Source organism: Nuphar pumila, chromosome 3 (assembly GCF_984573655.1).
Source record: "Nuphar pumila chromosome 3, dmNupPumi1.hap1.1, whole genome shotgun sequence".
Lineage (NCBI taxonomy): Eukaryota > Viridiplantae > Streptophyta > Magnoliopsida > Nymphaeales > Nymphaeaceae > Nuphar > Nuphar pumila.
This window is the reverse complement of record NC_143251.1, coordinates 25,848,896-25,869,165: the sequence shown is the minus strand read 5'-3', so window position 1 is coordinate 25,869,165 and position 20,270 is coordinate 25,848,896. Positions and strand designations below refer to the sequence as shown.

Sequence of the window (20,270 nt, the reverse complement as noted above, 5' to 3'; positions counted from 1 at the left end):
TTTGACAAAAACGTTTTAGGGTTTTGATGTTTTATGATAAATAAAGTTGATATGAGCATATATAGTAGATTAGTTCATTTGCAACATGCTTAATCAACATGTTATTTCATAAATAAACTATAATTTGCCATAAAATTTGCACATCATGTCATGGAATGAATGTCATGTAAACTGTGATGCATGTTTTGAATAAGAACCATGACATGATATTCCTTAATGATGCCATGAAATGATTGTAGAATGCCATGTTTGACATATATGAAATGCAAAGAATGTCGTGAAGATGTACACTATAAAATGTTTGATCTTGTCTTAAAAACCATGTCATGTATTAGATGTAATCTCCTATGAAAAATATGATGCACATCATGAGTGGTGTGAGACAATTCAAACTTGGGCCAAACAAATGTGCCAGTATTACCTAATGTAGAAGAACAAAATTAAATTCCCCAAATGTCAATGCTGACACAAAAAGCTAATGGCCTGAATTGCACGATGTATGGAAGTCAAACAAATAGACTCCCTACACTTGAACCACTAAGCCCAAGCTTGTGAAATGGACTGTGATCTATTTGATGATCTCTCTCTCAATAGACTCCCAACATCCAAACCACTAAGCTAAAGCTTGTCAAATGGACCATGATCTAGTTGACATGAGCTCTCTCTCTCTCTCTCTCTCTCTCTCTCTCTCAAATTTGATACACATCTACTCCGACTTTTTCATTTGATCAAGCCAAATAAATAATCATCTCATGGTTGACTTATGGATATGCTTCAAACTAAGCAATTCTGAATATAAAGACTGCATCTTAGAGAATGCTGAAAGAAACAGTAAAATTCACAATCAAATTGCTCCAACATGCAATAATCAAGAAAAGCAATATTAAGATTAAAACCACTCATTTATTATTATTAGACATATTTTCATTAGGACTATAGGCAGGAGTGCACAACAAGCCGAGCAAGCTCAAGCTAGACACATGATGGGCTTTGATACCAATTTGTGTGTGGTTGTGGACCTAGATTCAAGGTTTGGGCCTTAGGTGAGCTCAGTTAAGTTAATGTCAAAATCGGGTAAACAGTGTTTGGTATTTTGACAAGCTTCGGTAAAAAATTTGATATGCTCAAATGTGGAGAAAAAATCTCAAGTTTAAAGAGATGATTTCAGACATCTTGGACTAGGCACATACCAAATTTTAGGGTCAAGCAACATCGGGACAAGTTGGTACGATTTTAAGAATGGGACAGACAGTTAGGTTAGACTGGGTTTTGAGACAGACACACCAGACTTGTAAAATCTATATCTCCAGACAGAGACTTTGTAAAATCAGGATTTTTTGAGGGTTCAAACAAGATATCCTAAGGTAGGTTGGGTCCAAATTTAAAACCCAGGTAGGGGTGTCAACGGGTCGGGTTTGGTTCGGACCCAATGGTACTAGACTTGGACCTAATTTTTTAGAACGGTATCAGGTCCAAACTCAGGTCTAATCAGGTATATTATAAGAAAAACCATACCTAGACCCAATAAGAACAACATGAACCATACCAGATAAAACCATATTTTTTATCATTTTTACATTGGAAAACTGTGGGTCTTAATTGGAACTTAGGTTCGGGATTGATATAAAATTTTACAAACTATACCCAGGTCCATGTATTAATCGGACCTTCGGGCCCAAACTCGGGTCGTAATCAGGTCTCACTTTCCCTTTATCAAGTGTTTGGACAACTTCCCTCATGTGGAGATTATTTCTACCGCATGAGGCACGACTTCGAGTTGCGTCAAATGTGACTTTGTTAAGGAATGTTTACTTAGTTGATCTGGTGCATCTGTATGGATGCAAACAATGATCCCAGTTTCATTTGGAATGTTTTCTTTTTTCAAAAAATGATGATATTTTAAGAAAAAATGAAAGACTTTGAAATTTCAGAAATTAGTCACTTGTTCAAAATCGTAAATACTGATGTTTTTAGGACTTTTTAGCCTTTGCACCTATCATTTTAGGTGCAAATTTTTTCATATGTGAATTTTCTCCATCTTCATTGGAAACGCCTTAGCCGCTGGCGATCGGCCTCAGCCGATGCTTAATTTCTATCACTCTGTCAAAAACCAGTCTCTAGTGGATCTTTCGGTGGTGCGTGTATGGTGAATTCTGCCGCAACTTACTTAGCGGCAAAGAATGACTTGAGTTTTCTGGTAGAAACTTGAACCTCGAAACCTCGCAAATACCTAAGTTATCGCGCATTAAAAATTTGCTAAAATTCACATAAAATAAGTACAAGCAAACTTTCTTTTAAAGTCGAATTGACACACATCACAAATACTTGAGTTACCTCGCATGAAAAAACTAATTTTTTTTTTAACTCGAACTGACAAACCTCGTAAATACTTGAGTTATCTTGCATAAAAAATATAATGTTACATAAAAAATCTATGAATTTTTTTTAACTTGAATCGATAAACCTCGCAAATACTTGAGTTACATCGACTCGATGAGCCATCACTTGCGAGGTTTGTCCGTTCGAGTTAAAAAAAAATTAAAGATTTTGTATGTGATATTACATTTTTTATGTGACGATATTATATTTTTTATGTGAGTTACTCAAGTATTGACGATGTTTGTCAATTTGAGCTTAAAAGAAAATTCGTTCACAATTATTTTATATGAATTTGATAAATTTTTAATGCGTGATAACTCAAGTATTTGTGAGGTTTCGAGGTTAGAGTTTCGATCAGAAAACCCAAGTCATTCTCCCCCACCAAGTGGTGGCTCCTCCAGTCACGACAAAATCCGTTATACCCGCATCACCAGGAGATCCATTGAAGATTGGTTTTTGACAAGGTGATAGAGATTAAGTGTTGATTGAGGTTTGTCAGTGATGGCAGTGGCAAAGGCGTTTCTGGTGGAGACGAAAGAATCACATATGAAGGAAATTCGCACCGAAAATGATATGTATGAAAGCTAAAAATGTCCTCAAAATAACAATGTTTTTTATTTTGTACGACAAACAAATTTATGAAATTTTAAGGTCTTTTAGGAAACATGTCATTATTGTCGTACATATTTTTCATTTTTTGTTTTGTTTTTAAATTATTATTAGATGAAATTGTGTATTAGTGTTTTTTTTTTTTGTTAAGATGGCAAATGTTTGGCTTCAAATGGATCATTTTAACTTTTACACAACGGATCTTTTGATGTTGGCACAATATATCATTCACTCATCGGCCATCACAAACACTTACACAATAAAATGTTTATATTGATCACCAGCTTTTCTTGATAATGAAGTGAGGTGTGTCTTCTAAGTTTTTGGAGTCTTCTAAGGCATCATTTGAGTGATATTCCACCTCAGGATCACCTATTTGCTTCAATTCAGCTTTGACTTTATTCATCATTTTCAATCTTTTATATTTTTCTCAAAACTTAAAAATCTTATGCAATTTAAAATTTAAAGATACATGAATCTAACATACTTAATAAACTCAAATATATAAACTTAATCATGATAATACATAAAAGTACTTCAAAACTTGCAGTGTTGAGTTGCTTTTGTGCATTATTGTCAATAAGGCAACCATGACTCCAAAAGACTATCTTCTATAAGCTTTCATGTACCCTTGTTTGAATCCTTGGTCATCTAAGACCTTAATGGCATGCTGCCTCTAGTCTCACATGCTAGGCTGCGAAGGTCGGGCCGGATCTTGCTAGATTCAAATTTGAATTCTATGATAAAGATCCAATCCAACCACATTCAGTATGGTACAATCGGATCCGGGTTCAAAATCAATGGATGGCACATTGGTTGCCCTCTAAACGGTAAAACCCTTGAGGTCCCTCCTGCCCACCAGAGAGTACACCCAGCTTCGTCCTTGTGGCAAGGGATACCAGCCGTGGGTTTTGAACTTGTGATGTATCTCATCAGCTTTGTGACCTCCACAACTTGCTCTTCTTGTAGGTAATACTGGACCTGATAAAAACAATAAAAACTAACTGAATCAGATTTTGATTCAGATTCAAATTAGATCTAACCTAAAATTTTGATCCCAGTCCAATTTTAAAAGAATATCAAAAATCAATAAATTTGGATCCACATTTAAATCTTAATGTAAGGATCTGAATTTAAATGTAAGATTCAAATTGGATATTGGGTTTATATATGATCCATTTTCATCCCTATGTACCATCCCATAAAATGGATCCGGGTCATCCCTTCCTATATCCCCAAAAAGTTAGGTGGAACCATTTAAATATGGATTAAACCGAAATTTGGATTATTCTCAACCATCTGTGAATATGGGTTAGGGCTGGTAAACGAGCCAAACAAGCTGAGCTTGAGGTGTCTAAGCTTGGCTTGTTTTTTGTGAGCCTAGCCATGCTTGAGCCATAACCATCTGCAGATGGCTCATAAAAAAAGAATACATTGTTTAAAAGTTGAAAGTGATCGACCCCAAAGGGGTTTGGCATAGTGGGATAGGAGCTAGGCCGCTAGGCATGTGGTCTAGGTTCAAATCTTCCCCTTGCACAAGTTAAAGCATGACAACTCCCTAAAGGCAAGCGGGTAAACCCAAAGAGTTTTCCGCTGCAAGGACAACGAACATAAGTAGTAAGTACCACAAAAAAAGCCAAGCATGGCTAGGTCTCTGGGAGCGATTTTCCCATCTAAATGTTAAAAAAAAGTTGAAAGTGGTTGGATTTAAGCTCTAGATTCGTTCCGTTGAGGTCAAGCTGGAAAAAAAATGTATTGTTTCATAAGGTGGAAGCAATAGGATTTGAATAAGCCAGTTTCATGATGAAAATGAATCTTTCCCCACGGCCGTTGGATCGAAAGCACCAGTGGGAAATATGAAATCAGCCCCAATGTTTTTCACACTGAAAACCCTTATTTTCATGCGAAAATAAAACCCTTTACCAAGTGAGTGCACGTGTAACAAACGCAGCCTCATGGCACATGGATTTCTTATGATAAAATTCAAAAGGTTGGCTGGAGGTGGCCAACGGCATATCCACCTGTATCATAGGAACACAGGGGGGTCACGTTTGACACGTCATTTTTTAATAATTTTAACCGAATATGAGAACTCAAAAGTTTGAGAACCAGTCAGAACTGGTTTTGACCATCGGATCAAATTTGATCCAACAGTGCTGACTGGTTCTCCAATTTCAAAGATTCATTAAAGGTTATGACAAAAGATCAAATAGTTCTTTAAAAAAACAAAAGGTGGGCTTCATTAACTTTTTATTTTATTTTTTTCTCTCTCTCATCTCTCTCTTTTAAAACATGTAGGTTCTCCTCTCTCTCAACCCAATGCAACATATACTAAAGCCCCTCTCTCTCTCTCTCTCTCTCTCTCTCTCTCCGCCAGATGAACCTCCACCTCTTTCTAGATGTTTATGCGATCTTGTGTATTCATCTTAGTGATCTTCCACTATCTCCTGCTGATGCTACCTATCCTTTGTCGCAATCTGGGCAAGCAGCTCCGGCATGAGCTCATTTTATCTGTCTGATGTTCTTTTCTCTTGTGCTTTCTTTATTTGTTTTGGCTTTTGTTCTTATTCAGGGTTCAACATTTTGTTGATCTTCATGAGTGGCAATGTTGAATTACTTTCGGCTCTCTCTCTCTCTCTCTCTCTCTCTCTCAGGCGACGACTGTGAGTCTCTCAGGCGATAAAGAGTTGAGATGACCTTTGAGCAGAACCAGAGGAAAGAAACATCACAACATAATATCAGCAAACGGTCAACAACATAATCTCATCAGACGGTCAGCAACATAATATCAGCATGAATTCCATACTGTGTTATCTCGTTGCTCACTATCTTTCCCTTTTTTTCTCCTGAAAAATTCCTTATTATGCTTGCAGACATGGTTTTTCGTGAGGAAATATTTTACGCCCCTAAATGTTTAACAAACAAAAAACAAGTTTTAAGATATCTCACAATGGCAAATAACCCACAAGCCATGAATAATGAAAATACCAGAAACAAAATTATATGGATGCTCATGATAACATTATAGAACACAAGAAACAGAAAAGAAAAATAAGTATAATATAATTAAGCAATAACAATATAAAAGATACAACTACAATGGAAGGCAGGATTCATCATGACTATGGCAGGGCAGAATAACTGATGCACAGTCATAACTGGTTCTAAACATGGCAGCGATATGTTGTGCAAGGAAAAATGTACAAAGAGAATGTATCCCATAGTAGACACAAGAATAGAGCTACTACTATAAATAAAAGATAAAAAGAGGGGGCACTAGTCTCTGCCAGAGGATGGATTGAGTCAAGGAGACGTCATTTATATCGAGCATATAAGGCTAGATTTGGCCCAGATCAGCGTAGAATCACCCTACAGTATTGGATCATGCATTTGGACCGGATCTGGACATGTGTTTGTCCCCCCTTAACAAATTCTAGGATTTTTAGCCCACTTAACTTTTATTATTTGGGGACACACCTATCCAGCATAAATGGTGCGGTTCAAGGGGGGAAGGATAAAGCCACTTATAAGAAAACCAAAATCTGCAAACCGTTCATTCTATGTACCAAATCTGCAAACCATTCATTCTATGTCCCCAAACCAACACCATTCATTCTATGTCTCATTTCTATTCTCTCTCTCTTGGAGCGAGGGCTTTGGGGGATGCATTTTTTGATGTATGATTAGGGTGGCTGGTTTTCGGATGACGCTGATCACCAAGTAGCGCTCCTCGGGGCCGATCGGGTCCTTGTAGTCATCGAAGAAGGCAGAGAAGGGGTTTTCCGGTGTCGTCGATGAAATCCGGTAGAGAGAAGAACAAAATGAGAGAGAAAGAGAAAACCTATCTGGCAGAGTCCACAGTCGTCACCTGAGAGAGAGGGAGAGAGGGTTTAGTCTGTTGCCTTAGGGTTGGGAGAGAGGAGAACCTGCATTTCGTAAAAATAGAGAGATGAGAGTCAGAGAGAAATAAATAAATAAGTTATGAAGCCCACCTTTTGTCTTTTTTTGAAAGAACCAACAAAACTTTCGTCAGAAACCTTAATGAACTTTGAAATTGGAGAGCATCGTTGGATCAAATTTGATCCGACGGTCAAAACCAGTTCTGCGTGGTTTACTAATGATGGGGGTGTTCCGAGAGCACCTATTCCCACCTAGTGAAAGTTTTGATTTTTCTAAAATTTTGAGCTTTTTTGTTAGTCATACCTTATAGATATAATTTACATGCATTTTTTTTAAATAGAACTTTTTTGTGTAACTTTTTTCATGCGATTGTGATGTTTGTGTAACTTTTTTTCAAATCTTATTTTATAATCGCGAAAATGCAATATAGATCTCTCATTTCTATTAGGTGGAAAATATATATATATATATATAGAGAGAGAGAGAGAGAGAGAGAGAGATATGCCCAACCATACTGGCCGTCCATCGTAGGGTTTGATGGACGGCCAATAAAAAAGTAAAAAAAAAAAGAAATGTTAAAATATGCTTTTTCATTTTAGAGTCTTTAGCTAAAGGTCCTAACGAAAAATGGGACCTTTATGTTGTTAAAAACCACCACTAAAGAGGGCAAAAATGCAAAAAAAATATATATTTTTGCTTTTATTTTGCATTTTTTTTGTCATCCATCATGCCTATGATGGACGGCCAGCGTGGTTGAGCATGTAAGCTACCACTCACTATATATATAATTAATAGAACATGAGAACTGAAAATACGAAAATTAATGTATGAACCATGATTTTATGAATTTTTTGTTCTTTTCTCTTGAATCTAACCGTACTAATGTGATCTATATGCTTGGTTTTATAAGAAATCGCTTTTGAATCATCAGATCTTGATGCATAAATGAGATTTTTTTAAGGCTTTAAAATCAATGGCTCATAATCTTCTTAAACATTCAAGCATTCAAAAAAAAATCCATGGAAAATACAAATTCACCCTGTCAAGCCCATCCACATGCCCATATTTCTAATTCTCATACTCTAGGGACTATGTACATATATAGAAAGAGAGAACCTATTAAATGGGTATGGTGCTAAATGAAACATATTACAATGATGGGTTTTTATAAGGTTTCAAAAATCAACGGCCTATGATTTTAATAAATTTTTAACATTTTTCATTAAAAAATGCATGAATTAAGTGTCGATTGTTAGTAATTCAATCATGCTGAACACATCTATGGGTTAAAAAAATGAAAACCTACTTAAAACACATCAATGGGTTAAAAAAATGAGAACTACTAAAAAAAGAAAACTAACATTGTCCTAGTAGAGTCAGTTCCGTGTCTTTGTGACGTTGATGCCCACACTTAACCATGCTATACGGCACAATTGGGAGCAGGTTGTTGCCAGATGAGGCCCATATGGATGTGTTAGATATTGGAGATATTTCAATATTTCACGGACCGGAACCTGAGCTGGCCAACTTAGTTGACCAAGGAGGCCCGGAGACTGTCAAAGTGATGGCGTGTGTAGAATGAGACCGCCGTTCCGACCAGCCAACGTCGGCATTCGGCTCCTCACAACCCGCCGTGGATGGCATTCGGGGAGCCTCCCCCGTGGAGCAGAATCCACCATGGAGGAAGACGAGGATAAGTACTCCTCCTTCTTGCAGGCACGTGCGCACGACGCACGTGTGGACGAGGGGAGAGCCATCCACGCTCGGATCACAAAGACCCACCTGGCCTCCACCTTCCTGCTCAACCATTTGGTGAACATGTACGCCAAGTGTGGTCGTTTGGACGATGCCCACAAACTGTTCGACGAAATGCCTGTACGAAATGTCGTCTCGTGGTCAGCCATGATCTCCGGCTACGTGCAGCACGGCCAACATGACTCGGCACTGGCCCTCTTTCTCAGGATGCAGAGGCAGGGGATCATGCCCAACCACTTCACTCTTGTTAGCGCACTCAATGCGTGCTCGCTGTCCGACCTGTTGTCCCATGCGAAGCAAATTTACGTTAGTGTTGTGCAGCTTGGGTTTGAACGGAATGTCTTCGTCATCAATGCGTTTATTACCGCTCTCATTCGCCATGGAAACTTAGCTGAAGCGGTGGAATTTTTCGAGAAAGCAAATGTGAGGGACGTCGTCTCGTGGAACGCCATGATCACAGGTTATGTGCAGCTTGCATGCTCAGAGGTTTGGAGGTTTTGGTGGCGAATGAATCACGAAGATGCCAAGCCTGATCAATTCACTTTTGCTACCGTTCTTGCCGGTTTGGCCGCTGTTGCTGTCAAAGAACACGGGCTGCAAGTTCACGCGCAGCTTGTGAAGTCTGGCTACGGAAATGATACATGCGTTGGAAATGCCCTGATTGATATGTATCTGAAATCTGGTGACTTGGAAGAAGGGTTGGAAGTGTTCAATGAGTTGCATTGTCATAATGTTATCAGTTGGACTGAGATCATTGCCGGTTGCCTGCACCATGGACAGCCCAACAAGGCCCTTGAACTCTTTGAAGAGATGAAGTTGATTGGTATCATGCCAAACAAGTTTACACTAGCAACAGCCATAAATTCATGTGCTAGTCTGGTTTCATTGGAGGAAGGAAAGAAGGTCCACGGACTAAGGATGAAGCTAGGGGAGGAAGCCGACCATTGTGTGGACAATGCACTCGTAGACATGTATGCGAAGTGCGGGTGCATGGACGACGCACGCCTTGTGTTTCAAGAGATGAGGGAACAGTCAGTTGTGACGTGGACTACGATCATCATGGGGTGTGCGCAGAATGGGCGTGTGGATAAAGCACTTGAGTTCTTCGATGCAATGTGTGCCAAGGGTGTGAAGCCTAATCATATAACTTACATCTGTGTTTTGTATGCCTGCAGCCAAGGAGGGTTGATTGACAGAGGAATGCAGTACTTCTCATCAATGATACAAGAACATGAAATTCAGCCTGAAGATGATCACTATGCCTGCATGGTGGACATGCTTGGTAGATCTGGACGTGTTGCAGAGGCGGAGGCTTTGATTCACACTATGCCTAACCCGCCAAGCACATTCGTATGGCAGACTTTGCTTGGCGCCTGTCGTATGCATGGGGACTTGGAGGCCGGCAAAAGAGCAGCAGAACGTGCATTGGCATCAGATAAATGTGATCCTTCGACCTATATACTCTTATCTAACATCTATGCAGACTTGTGTAGTTGGGATGATGTGGATAAGGTGAGAAAGATGATGGAGAAAAGGGAAGTGAAGAAAAATCCTGGATGCAGTTGGATTGAACTCAAGCATTCCAGTATTCCAAGAGTATCACATGGTGGAGGGTGGTCCATGCAGTCGTTGGGATGAAGGTGTAAATTATGCACCCTTTCCCCTTCTTTCCTGACCCAGAGTTCGGATGTGATGCAAAAAAGTCCCAAGCTCTAACAATTTCTTACAAGAATTGCACCTCCAACAAATGAACAGGTAGCCTTCATCTGTATCTTCCTTGTAGAAAGAGCATTATAACAATAAATTATCATCCAGGTCCTGCTGGGAAAGCCTATATCTTAAGAAACACGCTAAAACAAGCGGTTAAGGCTTTTTTCTTTGTGCCTGTATAACAACTACAATTGTGAGATACCTCAAAACAGACTGCTTGTCAGATAAAATGCTATCCTGACTCCTGAGTTCAAGTGACAGGTTGACAGCAGCAGCTCAATTTGTCACCTCAATTGCAAGCATGCTTGAGAGTTTGTAAAAGTGGTCTCTGGCTGAGGCAGCATGATTTCATTCCTATGCTTAAAACCTAAGCTGACATAAATAATTTATAGCAATCTCCTTTTAAGAGAAAAAGAAGTTTCTGCCAACTTAAGGTGAAATGGTTAGTATTAGATGAAACCCTGACTTTCTGCTTAAGCAATGCATATGACAAATGTTTTGCAAATTACATGCTAATCATCATCCATGAACGATTTTGGTGCGGATGGTTTCATGAGAAATCGGTGTTCACTTGTACATTGTTTATACACGAGAAAACCTTCCATTCAAAAAATGGCACAACACACTTAAAAACTAAATCTCAAGACGATCCTCGGTACATTCCCAGAACAAAGAATAGGGAAAACATCAGTCTCCTTGAGGCAGTTAAGGATAAAACAATCAGGTATTGTGCTCAAGAAATGATTGAATCCCTTTTTGGCAGCTACTAGAGAAGCATGTTCATGGATTATGTGACTTTAACAGAATCCAAAAGATTATCAATGTATTCTTTGAGTTTATTCTTTGTTATGGCACCTTCCCTTCGACTTTCTGGAACTTCCTGCCCGTTCTTGAAAAGAATGAGCGTGGGCAAGCCAAAAACCTTGTATTCTTGGATAAGTTGAGGATTCTTATCATGATCGATCTTTACAACCTTTAATCTATCCTTGTACTCCTGCAAAATTGCAACAGCTCTTATAAAAATATAATTAGAAGATATAAACTAGGAAATGCATAGTTTTTTATCCAAGAAACGTAAATATAAAATATATGTTTCTCGTGGACCAACATTTGTGACAAGCACATCAGCAAGTACCAGTACGCCAATTTCAGCCACTACAGATTTAGCTTATCAACTCGGAAGGAATAGAAAGCACCACTGCATTTGAAAAAACAAAAAACACTACTTAAAACTCATGAAATTTGCAGTCACTTTCTTTTTTTTTTCCCTCCTGGAACTCATAAGAATGCAAAAAATAATCCTATCCAATCTAAACACAAACAGCTCCTCTATCAGAATTAGTTAAGAATACAAGCAGGAACCAGAATTATGAAAATGCAATCAGTTAGGTGAAGAAAGGAATTTCATGAACAAGCATAAAAGTCAGGAACAATTACCATGCGTTACTCAGAGGAACAAAAAAATAGTGTCTCTACTTTGCACCACCTCAACAAGGTAGGCTTCTTGTCATTGATACAATCAATGGAATAAGCAAATAAAAAAATCCAACAGTGAATTACTCACTTTGGGGACCCTATTGCTCTTTCTTGCTCTAAAGTCTTCATATGCAAATGCTGGATAATTCCTCCCAAACAAAGCTGTAAAGGTGAAGCCTGTGAGAGAATCTAGTACTTCTGTGAGAACGCCTCATATGCACTATCTTAGAGCTAAATCACGAGAATCAAACATTTCACTCCAGTATACAAGGATTGTTTTGTCTGAAAGAAAAGCAGAGAGATTGCTTTTCCACTTGGATCTACATTGATCATCTATATCTGCCATGATCTTCTTTTTAGACAATATTGTTGTTTGCAAGTTTTCCTATCCCTTCATCATTTCATTTTTAGTGTGTTTGGACAGCCACAAAAACCAAATTCGTCTTCAAATTTGAGTATATGACACAAAAATAACTTGGAGGAAAATCAACACTGAGATGTGCCCGTGATACATGCCATCTTCCCTCAAGATACAAGACCACCATCTCCTAGGTTGGTGAGACGATCAAAGCATCAAAGCAATGCTAGGTCAAAGTGTGGAGACAATATTTCCTACAGACAGAGGCATAAATAAAAAAACTACCTAACTGCTAGTCCATCAGATGATCTCTGCATAAAAACTAGGATAGTTAGAACCTTGGACAAAGCTGCCATTCAGCCTGTGCATCAATAGAAAACCTATGCATGTCCTGTATGTTTCATTTCGCAGACAGACTACAAAATAACTGCGCCATCATGGGCGTTTCTCTTGACATAGAAAAGTAGCGTTGTTATGGTTGGATTTGCACGGGTTTGTATGAGGGAGGTCATGAGACGTCATCTCTTCCTCCTTCACTTTGAATGATGTAACAAAAATGTAGTTCCTTAAGATCTGTTTAATGCTCAAACTCTGCCAATCCAAGCTCTCGAAATGCTTCGGCTGAGCTTCGGTACCAACAAAAACCAGGCTCGAGCTCAGCTGTTTCATGAACAAAAACCAGGTGGGTCTTGGGCATGGTTTCAATACCATTACCTAGCGTGTTCGATCCTGAATCTTGCTGCATAAACAAAATACTAAGGAAGCGCAACCCTCTAACCACGCATTCTCTGCTAAATCAATACAAACCTATCTAAGAGACGGTCGACATATTTGAGTCCCAGCGGCCGTGGTTATACACCAATAAAAACCTCACTGATTGAGGCAACATGATGTGAACTACTTGTTTTCAAATCACGTCCTGCGAAATGAAATTTCATAACTCTACGGAAGTATTATGCGCAAATCCTTCATAATACAGGACACCTTATGCGCTAAAAATTGTCAGATTCAGCAAAATTTTCACGTTCTGGATGGGTGAAGACGGTTACGAACTAAAATCAAACGAAATCGGACAAAAATCTGTGTGTTTAGCATCTTCTATCATGAAAATTTACCCTTAAGATCTTCTATCACGCAAAATTTACCCTATATTTCCACGTTCTGGATGGGTGAAGATGATTACGAACTAAAAATGAAACAAAATCGGACCAAAATCTGTGTTTAGCATCTTCCATCATGCAGAATTTACCCTTAGGATCTTCTATCACTTAAAATTTACACTAAATCGGAAAATTCCCATACCTCAGACACCCAATCGACCGTCGACGACATGAGACGGCACGGCCCGCACCAATCCGCAACGAACTCGACGAGGACCGGGAGTTCCGACCCCAAGACCTCCTCTGCAAACTCGCTCTCGCTCACGGTGGCGATTCTGCAGACGACGGAAGGCCGCCCCCTACCGGCCGGTCCCACTCCGACGCAGAATCCGGCGTAACTCCCACCAGAACGCCTCGATCCCTGCGACAACTTCGCGAGCGATTGAGCGCGGGGGAGGACATATCTCTTCCGAGAACTACGGGAAGAGTGCGCCGGGATCGTCGCCGGAAAACCCAGGGACGCCGGGAAGTTCAAGGAGTTTGGCGAGTGGCAGGTGTTCATCAACATGATAGACGCAGAGGTGCAGAGAGATTCTGGTTGCTGGAAGAAAGAAACCCTTAACCTAACCCTAAGTCTAACAGTGGGAGGAGGAGGGATGGAAGGGTGGGATTTTGTGGAGGACTGGCAGTCGGAGGACGTTCCCCCATTGGGAAGAGAAGGAGAGGAGCAACAAAAAAAGCTAAAGACAAGCCATTTGTGTGGCCACGGCGAGATGTTCTCACCAATAGATTAAATTAATTTTTAATAACTGAAATAAATTTATTTATGCGTTTTTTTTTTTTTTTTATGTTTCATATTTTGAGCTTCGGCTTATGCAGAGAGGTAGTAGTGCCCGTGGGAGTCGAACTAACTTGGTAATTGTGCTCAGTGTATACGATTTAGGTACTGGTTTGGATGACACCCAAAACCCAGTGTGTAAGTTGGGTTTTGTGCTTAAAAACTAAGTTTTAGCATGTTTGGGTGACACCAAAACTTGGTTTTCAACCCTGATAGGTTTGCCACCGGATTTATCAGCCCCCCCCCCCGCCCCGCCTTTCCAACTCTCTGTCTCTCTCTCTTCTCTCTCCCCCCTTCCCCACCTACCAACACAACTTCTAAATCCGGTCACTGGTCGGAAAGTGACCGGACTGTACCACCCGACAAAATTGGTACCAACCAGTCAGCTGAAAAATGGTCGGAAAACTCTTTTTTGTCGTGGCTGGCCAGCCATTTCCTAGCTAGTGGCTGGTAGGAAAATGACTAGTCACCTATTATTTTTTTTTTCTTTTTTCATTTTTGACTTGGCCGATGGGTTAATGGCTGACCAGCCATTCCCCTTTTTTTATTTTTTTCAAAGTTAATGGCTGGCTGGCCATTTTCCGGTCGGCCACCAGCCGAGAAACAGCCCAATTTTTTTTCTTTTATTATTTTATTTTTGTGACCAAAAACCTAAAAACAACCCAACAAAACTAGTTTTGGGAAAGCCATGTTTGCCAATAACCTGGTTTGAGGCAAAACCTAGCTTGTTAAATACCAGATTTAGACCCCTGTCGTCCAAACAGCCCCTCAGTGGGAATTTGAGCTTTGCATGTCGGTTCGTGTTTTTTTTATAAAAAATGCACATCTTTTTTGGTAAAACAAAATATATTTATGTTGTGATCTTTACATTGTAAAAAAAAACTTTATACATGTCAGAATTTGTTGATTCAAAAGTCCATTCTTGGTAAATAAAAACATATAGATCACACCTATGAGGTTTGATTTACTACAAAAAAAGAAAGAGTTTTGTTAAATTGATTATAAGTACAATCGATTGCAGCAAATATTATTCCATGATTCTGATTTGGTCTGAATTTGACTCTGATCGGATGAATTTGGTAAAGAAAACTAAATCCTATCAATAATCAGACTCTGATTTTTCCATGATTCTGATTTGGTCTAAGATATTTTAACAAAACAGACGGATATTCCAATCTGAATGCATGTTTTTAATTGGATTTGGCATCGCCTTTTCTCCATCCAAATTCGAATCTAAATCTGGCCCTGATTTGCCAATCCAAACTGTTTACGTGCCTATATATAGGTAAGATCGTGCTTGGGCTTGGTACTTCATTCAAAATTCCACTTATTGAAGAATAGGTCTTTGTTTCAAGTCTAGATCCTAACTCAGGCTTTAGAATGTAGCCCTAGGTCAAATATGAGTTGAGTTCGCTGAAAATGAGTGAAATCCATTAATTTTCATGAAGAAAAAATTAAAACAGGTAATAGAATTTGATTTGTTTTTGTGTGCTTGGATTTAAATGTAGTTTTTTGGTTGAAATTTGGTTATCTTTTGAAAGAAGGGAATATCCTGCCTTTAAGCCAAGGTTATTTTTCTATTAAACAATGATTAGCTTCGATAGGAACTTTGGTCTTTAATTTGCTTTTAAAGCATACTTTAAATCATAAATAATTAAACAATGATTAGCTCACTATGATTAGAAAGGAGACACCTATGGAAATTGAACCTTGACCACCACCTGTATAGTGACCAGGGCCCCACCCGACTACAACAACCTCTTATTGGAAAAAAAGTGAGCTTGATAGTATAGGAACACCAACAAACACAATACAGAGAACATTAGAAAAATTCAAACTTTTAAGCAAAATAAATGAGAATAAAAAAACAAAGCAATTTATTTCATGTGGTTTGGCAAAGAAATTTTTAGTGTGTAAGCAGCATTGTTCATACAACGAATATAATTTTGAAAGTGAATATGATATGGTTTATTATGGTTCTTCTCTTTCTAAAACTGGATTTACTTGTCTTTTCATATGGGTTTGTTTGGGAAGTGGGAATCATAGAGAAATTGGAGGGAATCAAGGTTTTCAATTGCTACAATTGTTTGAGGAAAAATAATTGGTGAAATCTTCACATAGGAAAAGATTCCACATTAACCAATTCTTTACAAATCTTTGTTTTGGTTTTCCTTAGGACATAATTGCCGAATTCTTCTATAAAAGGATTTTAGTTCCATTTGAAGCTCATGGCAAGATGCTTCCAGGTAAGATTATTCTTCTCAATTCTTTTTATATTTATCACCATTTTATTTTCATCAATTTCTTCTCAATACCACCACTCAAACAAATTCAACAAGCTTTAGGCCTTGTTTGAAAACTACTGGTCAGAGGCAGCCAAAGTGGAGATGGGGAATACCCAGCTCCCAAAACCATTTGGGATGGATGCTGTTATAGGAAATGATGGAACTATAGTGGTATTTTCTAACTCCAGATCCTCAATTCACTTCCCACCTGGATGAGGTGGTAGTTACCAAGTTCTCCACCAGTTCCCACACCGGTGAACAATCCAACTGCTCCGACAACCATCTCAGGGGTGTTTTTAGTTTTACTTTCAGCTTTCCATATGCATCCCAAACGGTCAAAGTAGTGGAGGTGGTAAATCCTCAGCTGAACCATTCCACTTATCCCAAACAACTATGTGGGTTTATCAAAACCACAATTTTTGGGGATTTCATAGTTGCATCCCTAGTTGCCACAGACAAGAAGTTTTCAAACAGGGCCTTAAGGTTGTATGGAATATGGATTTACATTATCAATGGGGCTCCCTAAGAAATCTAGGATAGGGGTGTGCACAGTGAGGGGAAAGGAATGGGAGAAAGTGATTAACGGCTTGCATCAGGGGAGTACCTTAACGGTTCTCTACCGGCAATACGTAGGTGTTGGGGATATATAATGCTCTCTTGGGTAGTCGTTGTCCTAGTCTTGAATGAGGTTTTTAATCTCATTTAGTCTGATATTTAACTCACACGTTATGTGAGTTACCAGCCCACCATTGTGTGGCACTTTAGATTTCGGTGTGAGACTCTATGGTCACAGTGGATCCAATATCTCTCACTTGGTCATACGGGGTGAACACCCATATTGTATCGTAACCCATGCATCATATATAACATATAACACTTTATGATAAAACATGCACCAAATAACCATACATAATTTCTTGGATTATATCGATGATGTTTTTCTCACACATTATGGGTTATTTCCTACATAATTCAATTTCAAGTATGAGGTTTTCAGATATGTTATAAGTTATTTTCCACAGTTATATAGGTTTTTATCATCATATGAACCATGATACTTTTTCACATATATTATGAGTTTAGTTATGACATCATGAAGTTTTACATACACTAGTTGGATTTTTCCTTCATGATATATTTCCTATCATGATGCTATTCACATACTGGGTTGATTTTCCATCATAATCTTTTCATGCACTCATTTTATATAACTATATGGATTTCACATCATGTTATAATTTTTATCATAACCCTTAATGTGCAATATAATATGCAACAATATATTTTCAGTATTTACCATCCACTACATATGCAATCGTGCAGTCTATAGTTCTAGAGCAAAGTGAATACGTTATAGTGTGGGTCTCACATAAATCATGAGGTTCTTATTGCTCTTCCATGACTATGCCATAAAATATAATTATGTCCACATACACACTAGTTGAGTACTATGATTTTTTATTAATTCATAGATTCATGATAAAATATGATTTGTCAAACACAACAAATACTCGCACTTTTCAAACATTTCACCATAGCCTATGATCTCACTATCCATGTGCATTATCATATATAACATGCTTAAATTCTTATCAGGTTAATCACCACCTAATCATTTTTTAATCGATATATTCAGATCTAAATCTCATGAGAGTTATCTCATTATCATTTGGATATGTCAAACATGACAAGTCAATTCTAAGGTTTTAATCAAACCACAAGCTTATGAATATATAAGTTTAGATCCATTAACGAATCCACTCAAAAAATCTAGATTCAAATCCATTAGACCAAATCTTATTTGAGATGTTATTTATCAAGTCTAACATGATCCATATTAATATTGAAATGGATCCACATCTTACATCCAGCATTATTCTTATCTGGATCTATCTAGATCAAACCAAGACCCAACCAAGATATACTATTATTAGATCCAATATTCGGTCTTGATACTATCCAGATTAGGGATGGCAGTGGACCGGAGGACAACGAGGCCCCGCCTCGCCCCATTTGGACCGGGGATGAAGGGCATGAAACGGGGATGGAGGCGGGGATGAAGGTTAAAATCTATCCTCATGCAGGGATGGAGGCGGGGATGGACTTATGCTTTCCCCCGCCCCGCCCCGCCCCATCCCCGTCTCAATCCCCACTTTGCCCCGCCTCGTCCCCAATCCTTCAAGGGATGACTATAGACCAAGGGGAAACGGGGCCCCGCCCTACCTTGCCCCCGTTTAGATCGAGGATGGAGGACATGAAATGGGAATGGAGGCGGAGGTGGAGGTTAAAATCCATCCCCGTGCGAGAATGGAGGCGGGGATGGAGGTCCAGATTTTGAAACGGGGCGGGGGTGAAGACCTTGCCCCCCGCCTCAGTCCACTGCCATCCCTAATCCAGATCAAATATGGATCAAAACTAGTTTTACATCCAATATCCAGCAGTGTATTTCTTGATTTATCTCTGGATCAAATTTGAATCCATACCTTATTAACTGAATATATTTAGAACCATTCAAGTTCAACAAGATCCAATAGCATTGTTTGGTTCTAAAACTAACTTAAATGAATCTAAACTTATTCAACTGAATCTATCCAAATCCATACCGGTTCAACCCGATCCAATATTGCTTTAATGGATCAAACTAGGTCTATGTCACTTTACTAGATCTAAACATTTATTTTAATATTGATCATATCTACTCTTGACCCAAACATCAGATCTAATGGATCCTAGTCAAATTACACTTGATCCATATAAAAATTGGATCAAATACTAAGTCATACCAGACCCATATAAATTAGCACCCAAAAATTAGATCAATACCTAGATCCAAAATGTATCTACACTGTCTGAATTTATCATAAAACTAAATCAAATATAGATCTGGACCCATATGACCAGAGGATCCAAATAGGTACCAAACAAAGCATACATAGTTAATGAATTACGCAAATAAATAACTTATGGATCCAATTAAACTTATTTGGATCTAAACTTACCCTTGATCTAAATTATAATTAAATCCAAAGCAGATCATAAGTGGGTTCAAAAAATTTTACTAGATCCAATCAGGTTCATAAGAAAACTACCTTTACCAATTTGATCCAATCCAAATCCAAACCTTTATAGATAAAGTTTTAGGAGGTATTTCGGTTACCAAAAGCATTTTTTTGCAAAATAAAAAAGTTGGAAGGTAGTTCTAGGTAAAACAACAAACCTAAACCCTGAAGAAGAATATTCATAAGTTTTTTGATTTAAATAAAAAAATGGGTGCTTCTGTAATTTTAAAAAGATCGAAGATCGTTCTAAACAAAATATAAAATATAATCATGTCTCAGGTATTGTCTAGAAAATAGGCCTGTTTATGAAATTACCTAGAAACAGTGCCTCTGATGTAACAAAAATAACTAAAAAAATCAAAATCTTTTCCTTTTTTTTTCTATAGACAATCGGGTTCTGTCTTTATGAGAGGGAAGAGGGAAAGGCGGCAATTGCTGCCCCCTTCCTCTCTTTGTTTTTTTTTTGTTTCCTCTACTGTCACCGAACTCCGGCAGCTGCCTCCGACGGGCCGCAGGCCCTCCTGTCTGGTGGAGGTAACTCCACCATCTTCGGCTTTGGAAGCAAGATACGATGTCGGCAGCATCGCTTGACCCCACCCCCGATAACTCCAGCAGAATCCCCGCTGCGAACTCCTTCCTCTGCATCCAGACCTCACTTAGAATCGGGATGTCTCCGTCTTCTACGAACGTCGCCTGTGCCTTCGACTATTCCATTGCCCTTCACCCATTTTTTTTGTTTACATAATCGACAACCACACCACTGTTGCCTTTATTTCAGCAATGGCCCCAACGGGTCTCCTT

At 38.7% G+C, this 20,270-nt stretch overlaps 2 protein-coding genes across 2 annotated transcripts; one reads left to right on the top strand and one right to left on the bottom strand.

Annotated features, from left to right (window-relative positions):
• The first annotated feature begins 8,466 nt into the window (after positions 1-8,466).
• On the top strand, positions 8,467-10,281 carry LOC149842353 (pentatricopeptide repeat-containing protein At4g33170-like). Its single transcript, XM_090000643.1, has one exon. The coding sequence runs from the start codon at positions 8,467-8,469 to the stop codon at positions 10,279-10,281; it is 1,815 nt and encodes a 604-aa protein (XP_089856769.1).
• A 538-nt stretch (positions 10,282-10,819) lies between these two features.
• LOC149842352 (thioredoxin X, chloroplastic-like) lies at positions 10,820-14,052 on the bottom strand. Its single transcript, XM_089999078.1, has 2 exons — positions 13,490-14,052; positions 10,820-11,347 (listed from the first exon to the last, which is right to left on the bottom strand). Exons 1-2 carry the CDS (start codon positions 13,853-13,855, stop codon positions 11,141-11,143), a joined length of 573 nt encoding a protein of 190 aa, XP_089855204.1. The 5' UTR covers positions 13,856-14,052; the 3' UTR covers positions 10,820-11,140.
• Positions 14,053-20,270: the final 6,218 nt, after the last annotated feature.

What these genes read in the sequence shown, in the direction of transcription:
- LOC149842353 (XM_090000643.1), top strand. Translation starts at nt 8,467, where the DNA reads ATGAGACCGCCGTTCCGACCAGCCAACGTCGGCATTCGGCTCCTCACA.
- LOC149842352 (XM_089999078.1), bottom strand. Translation starts at nt 13,855, where the DNA reads ATGTTGATGAACACCTGCCACTCGCCAAACTCCTTGAACTTCCCGGCG. An exon ending in CGGTCGATTGGGTGTCTGAG is followed by an intron (nt 11,348 to 13,489) that starts GTATGGGAATTT and finishes GCAATTTTGCAG; the next exon opens with GAGTACAAGGATAGATTAAA.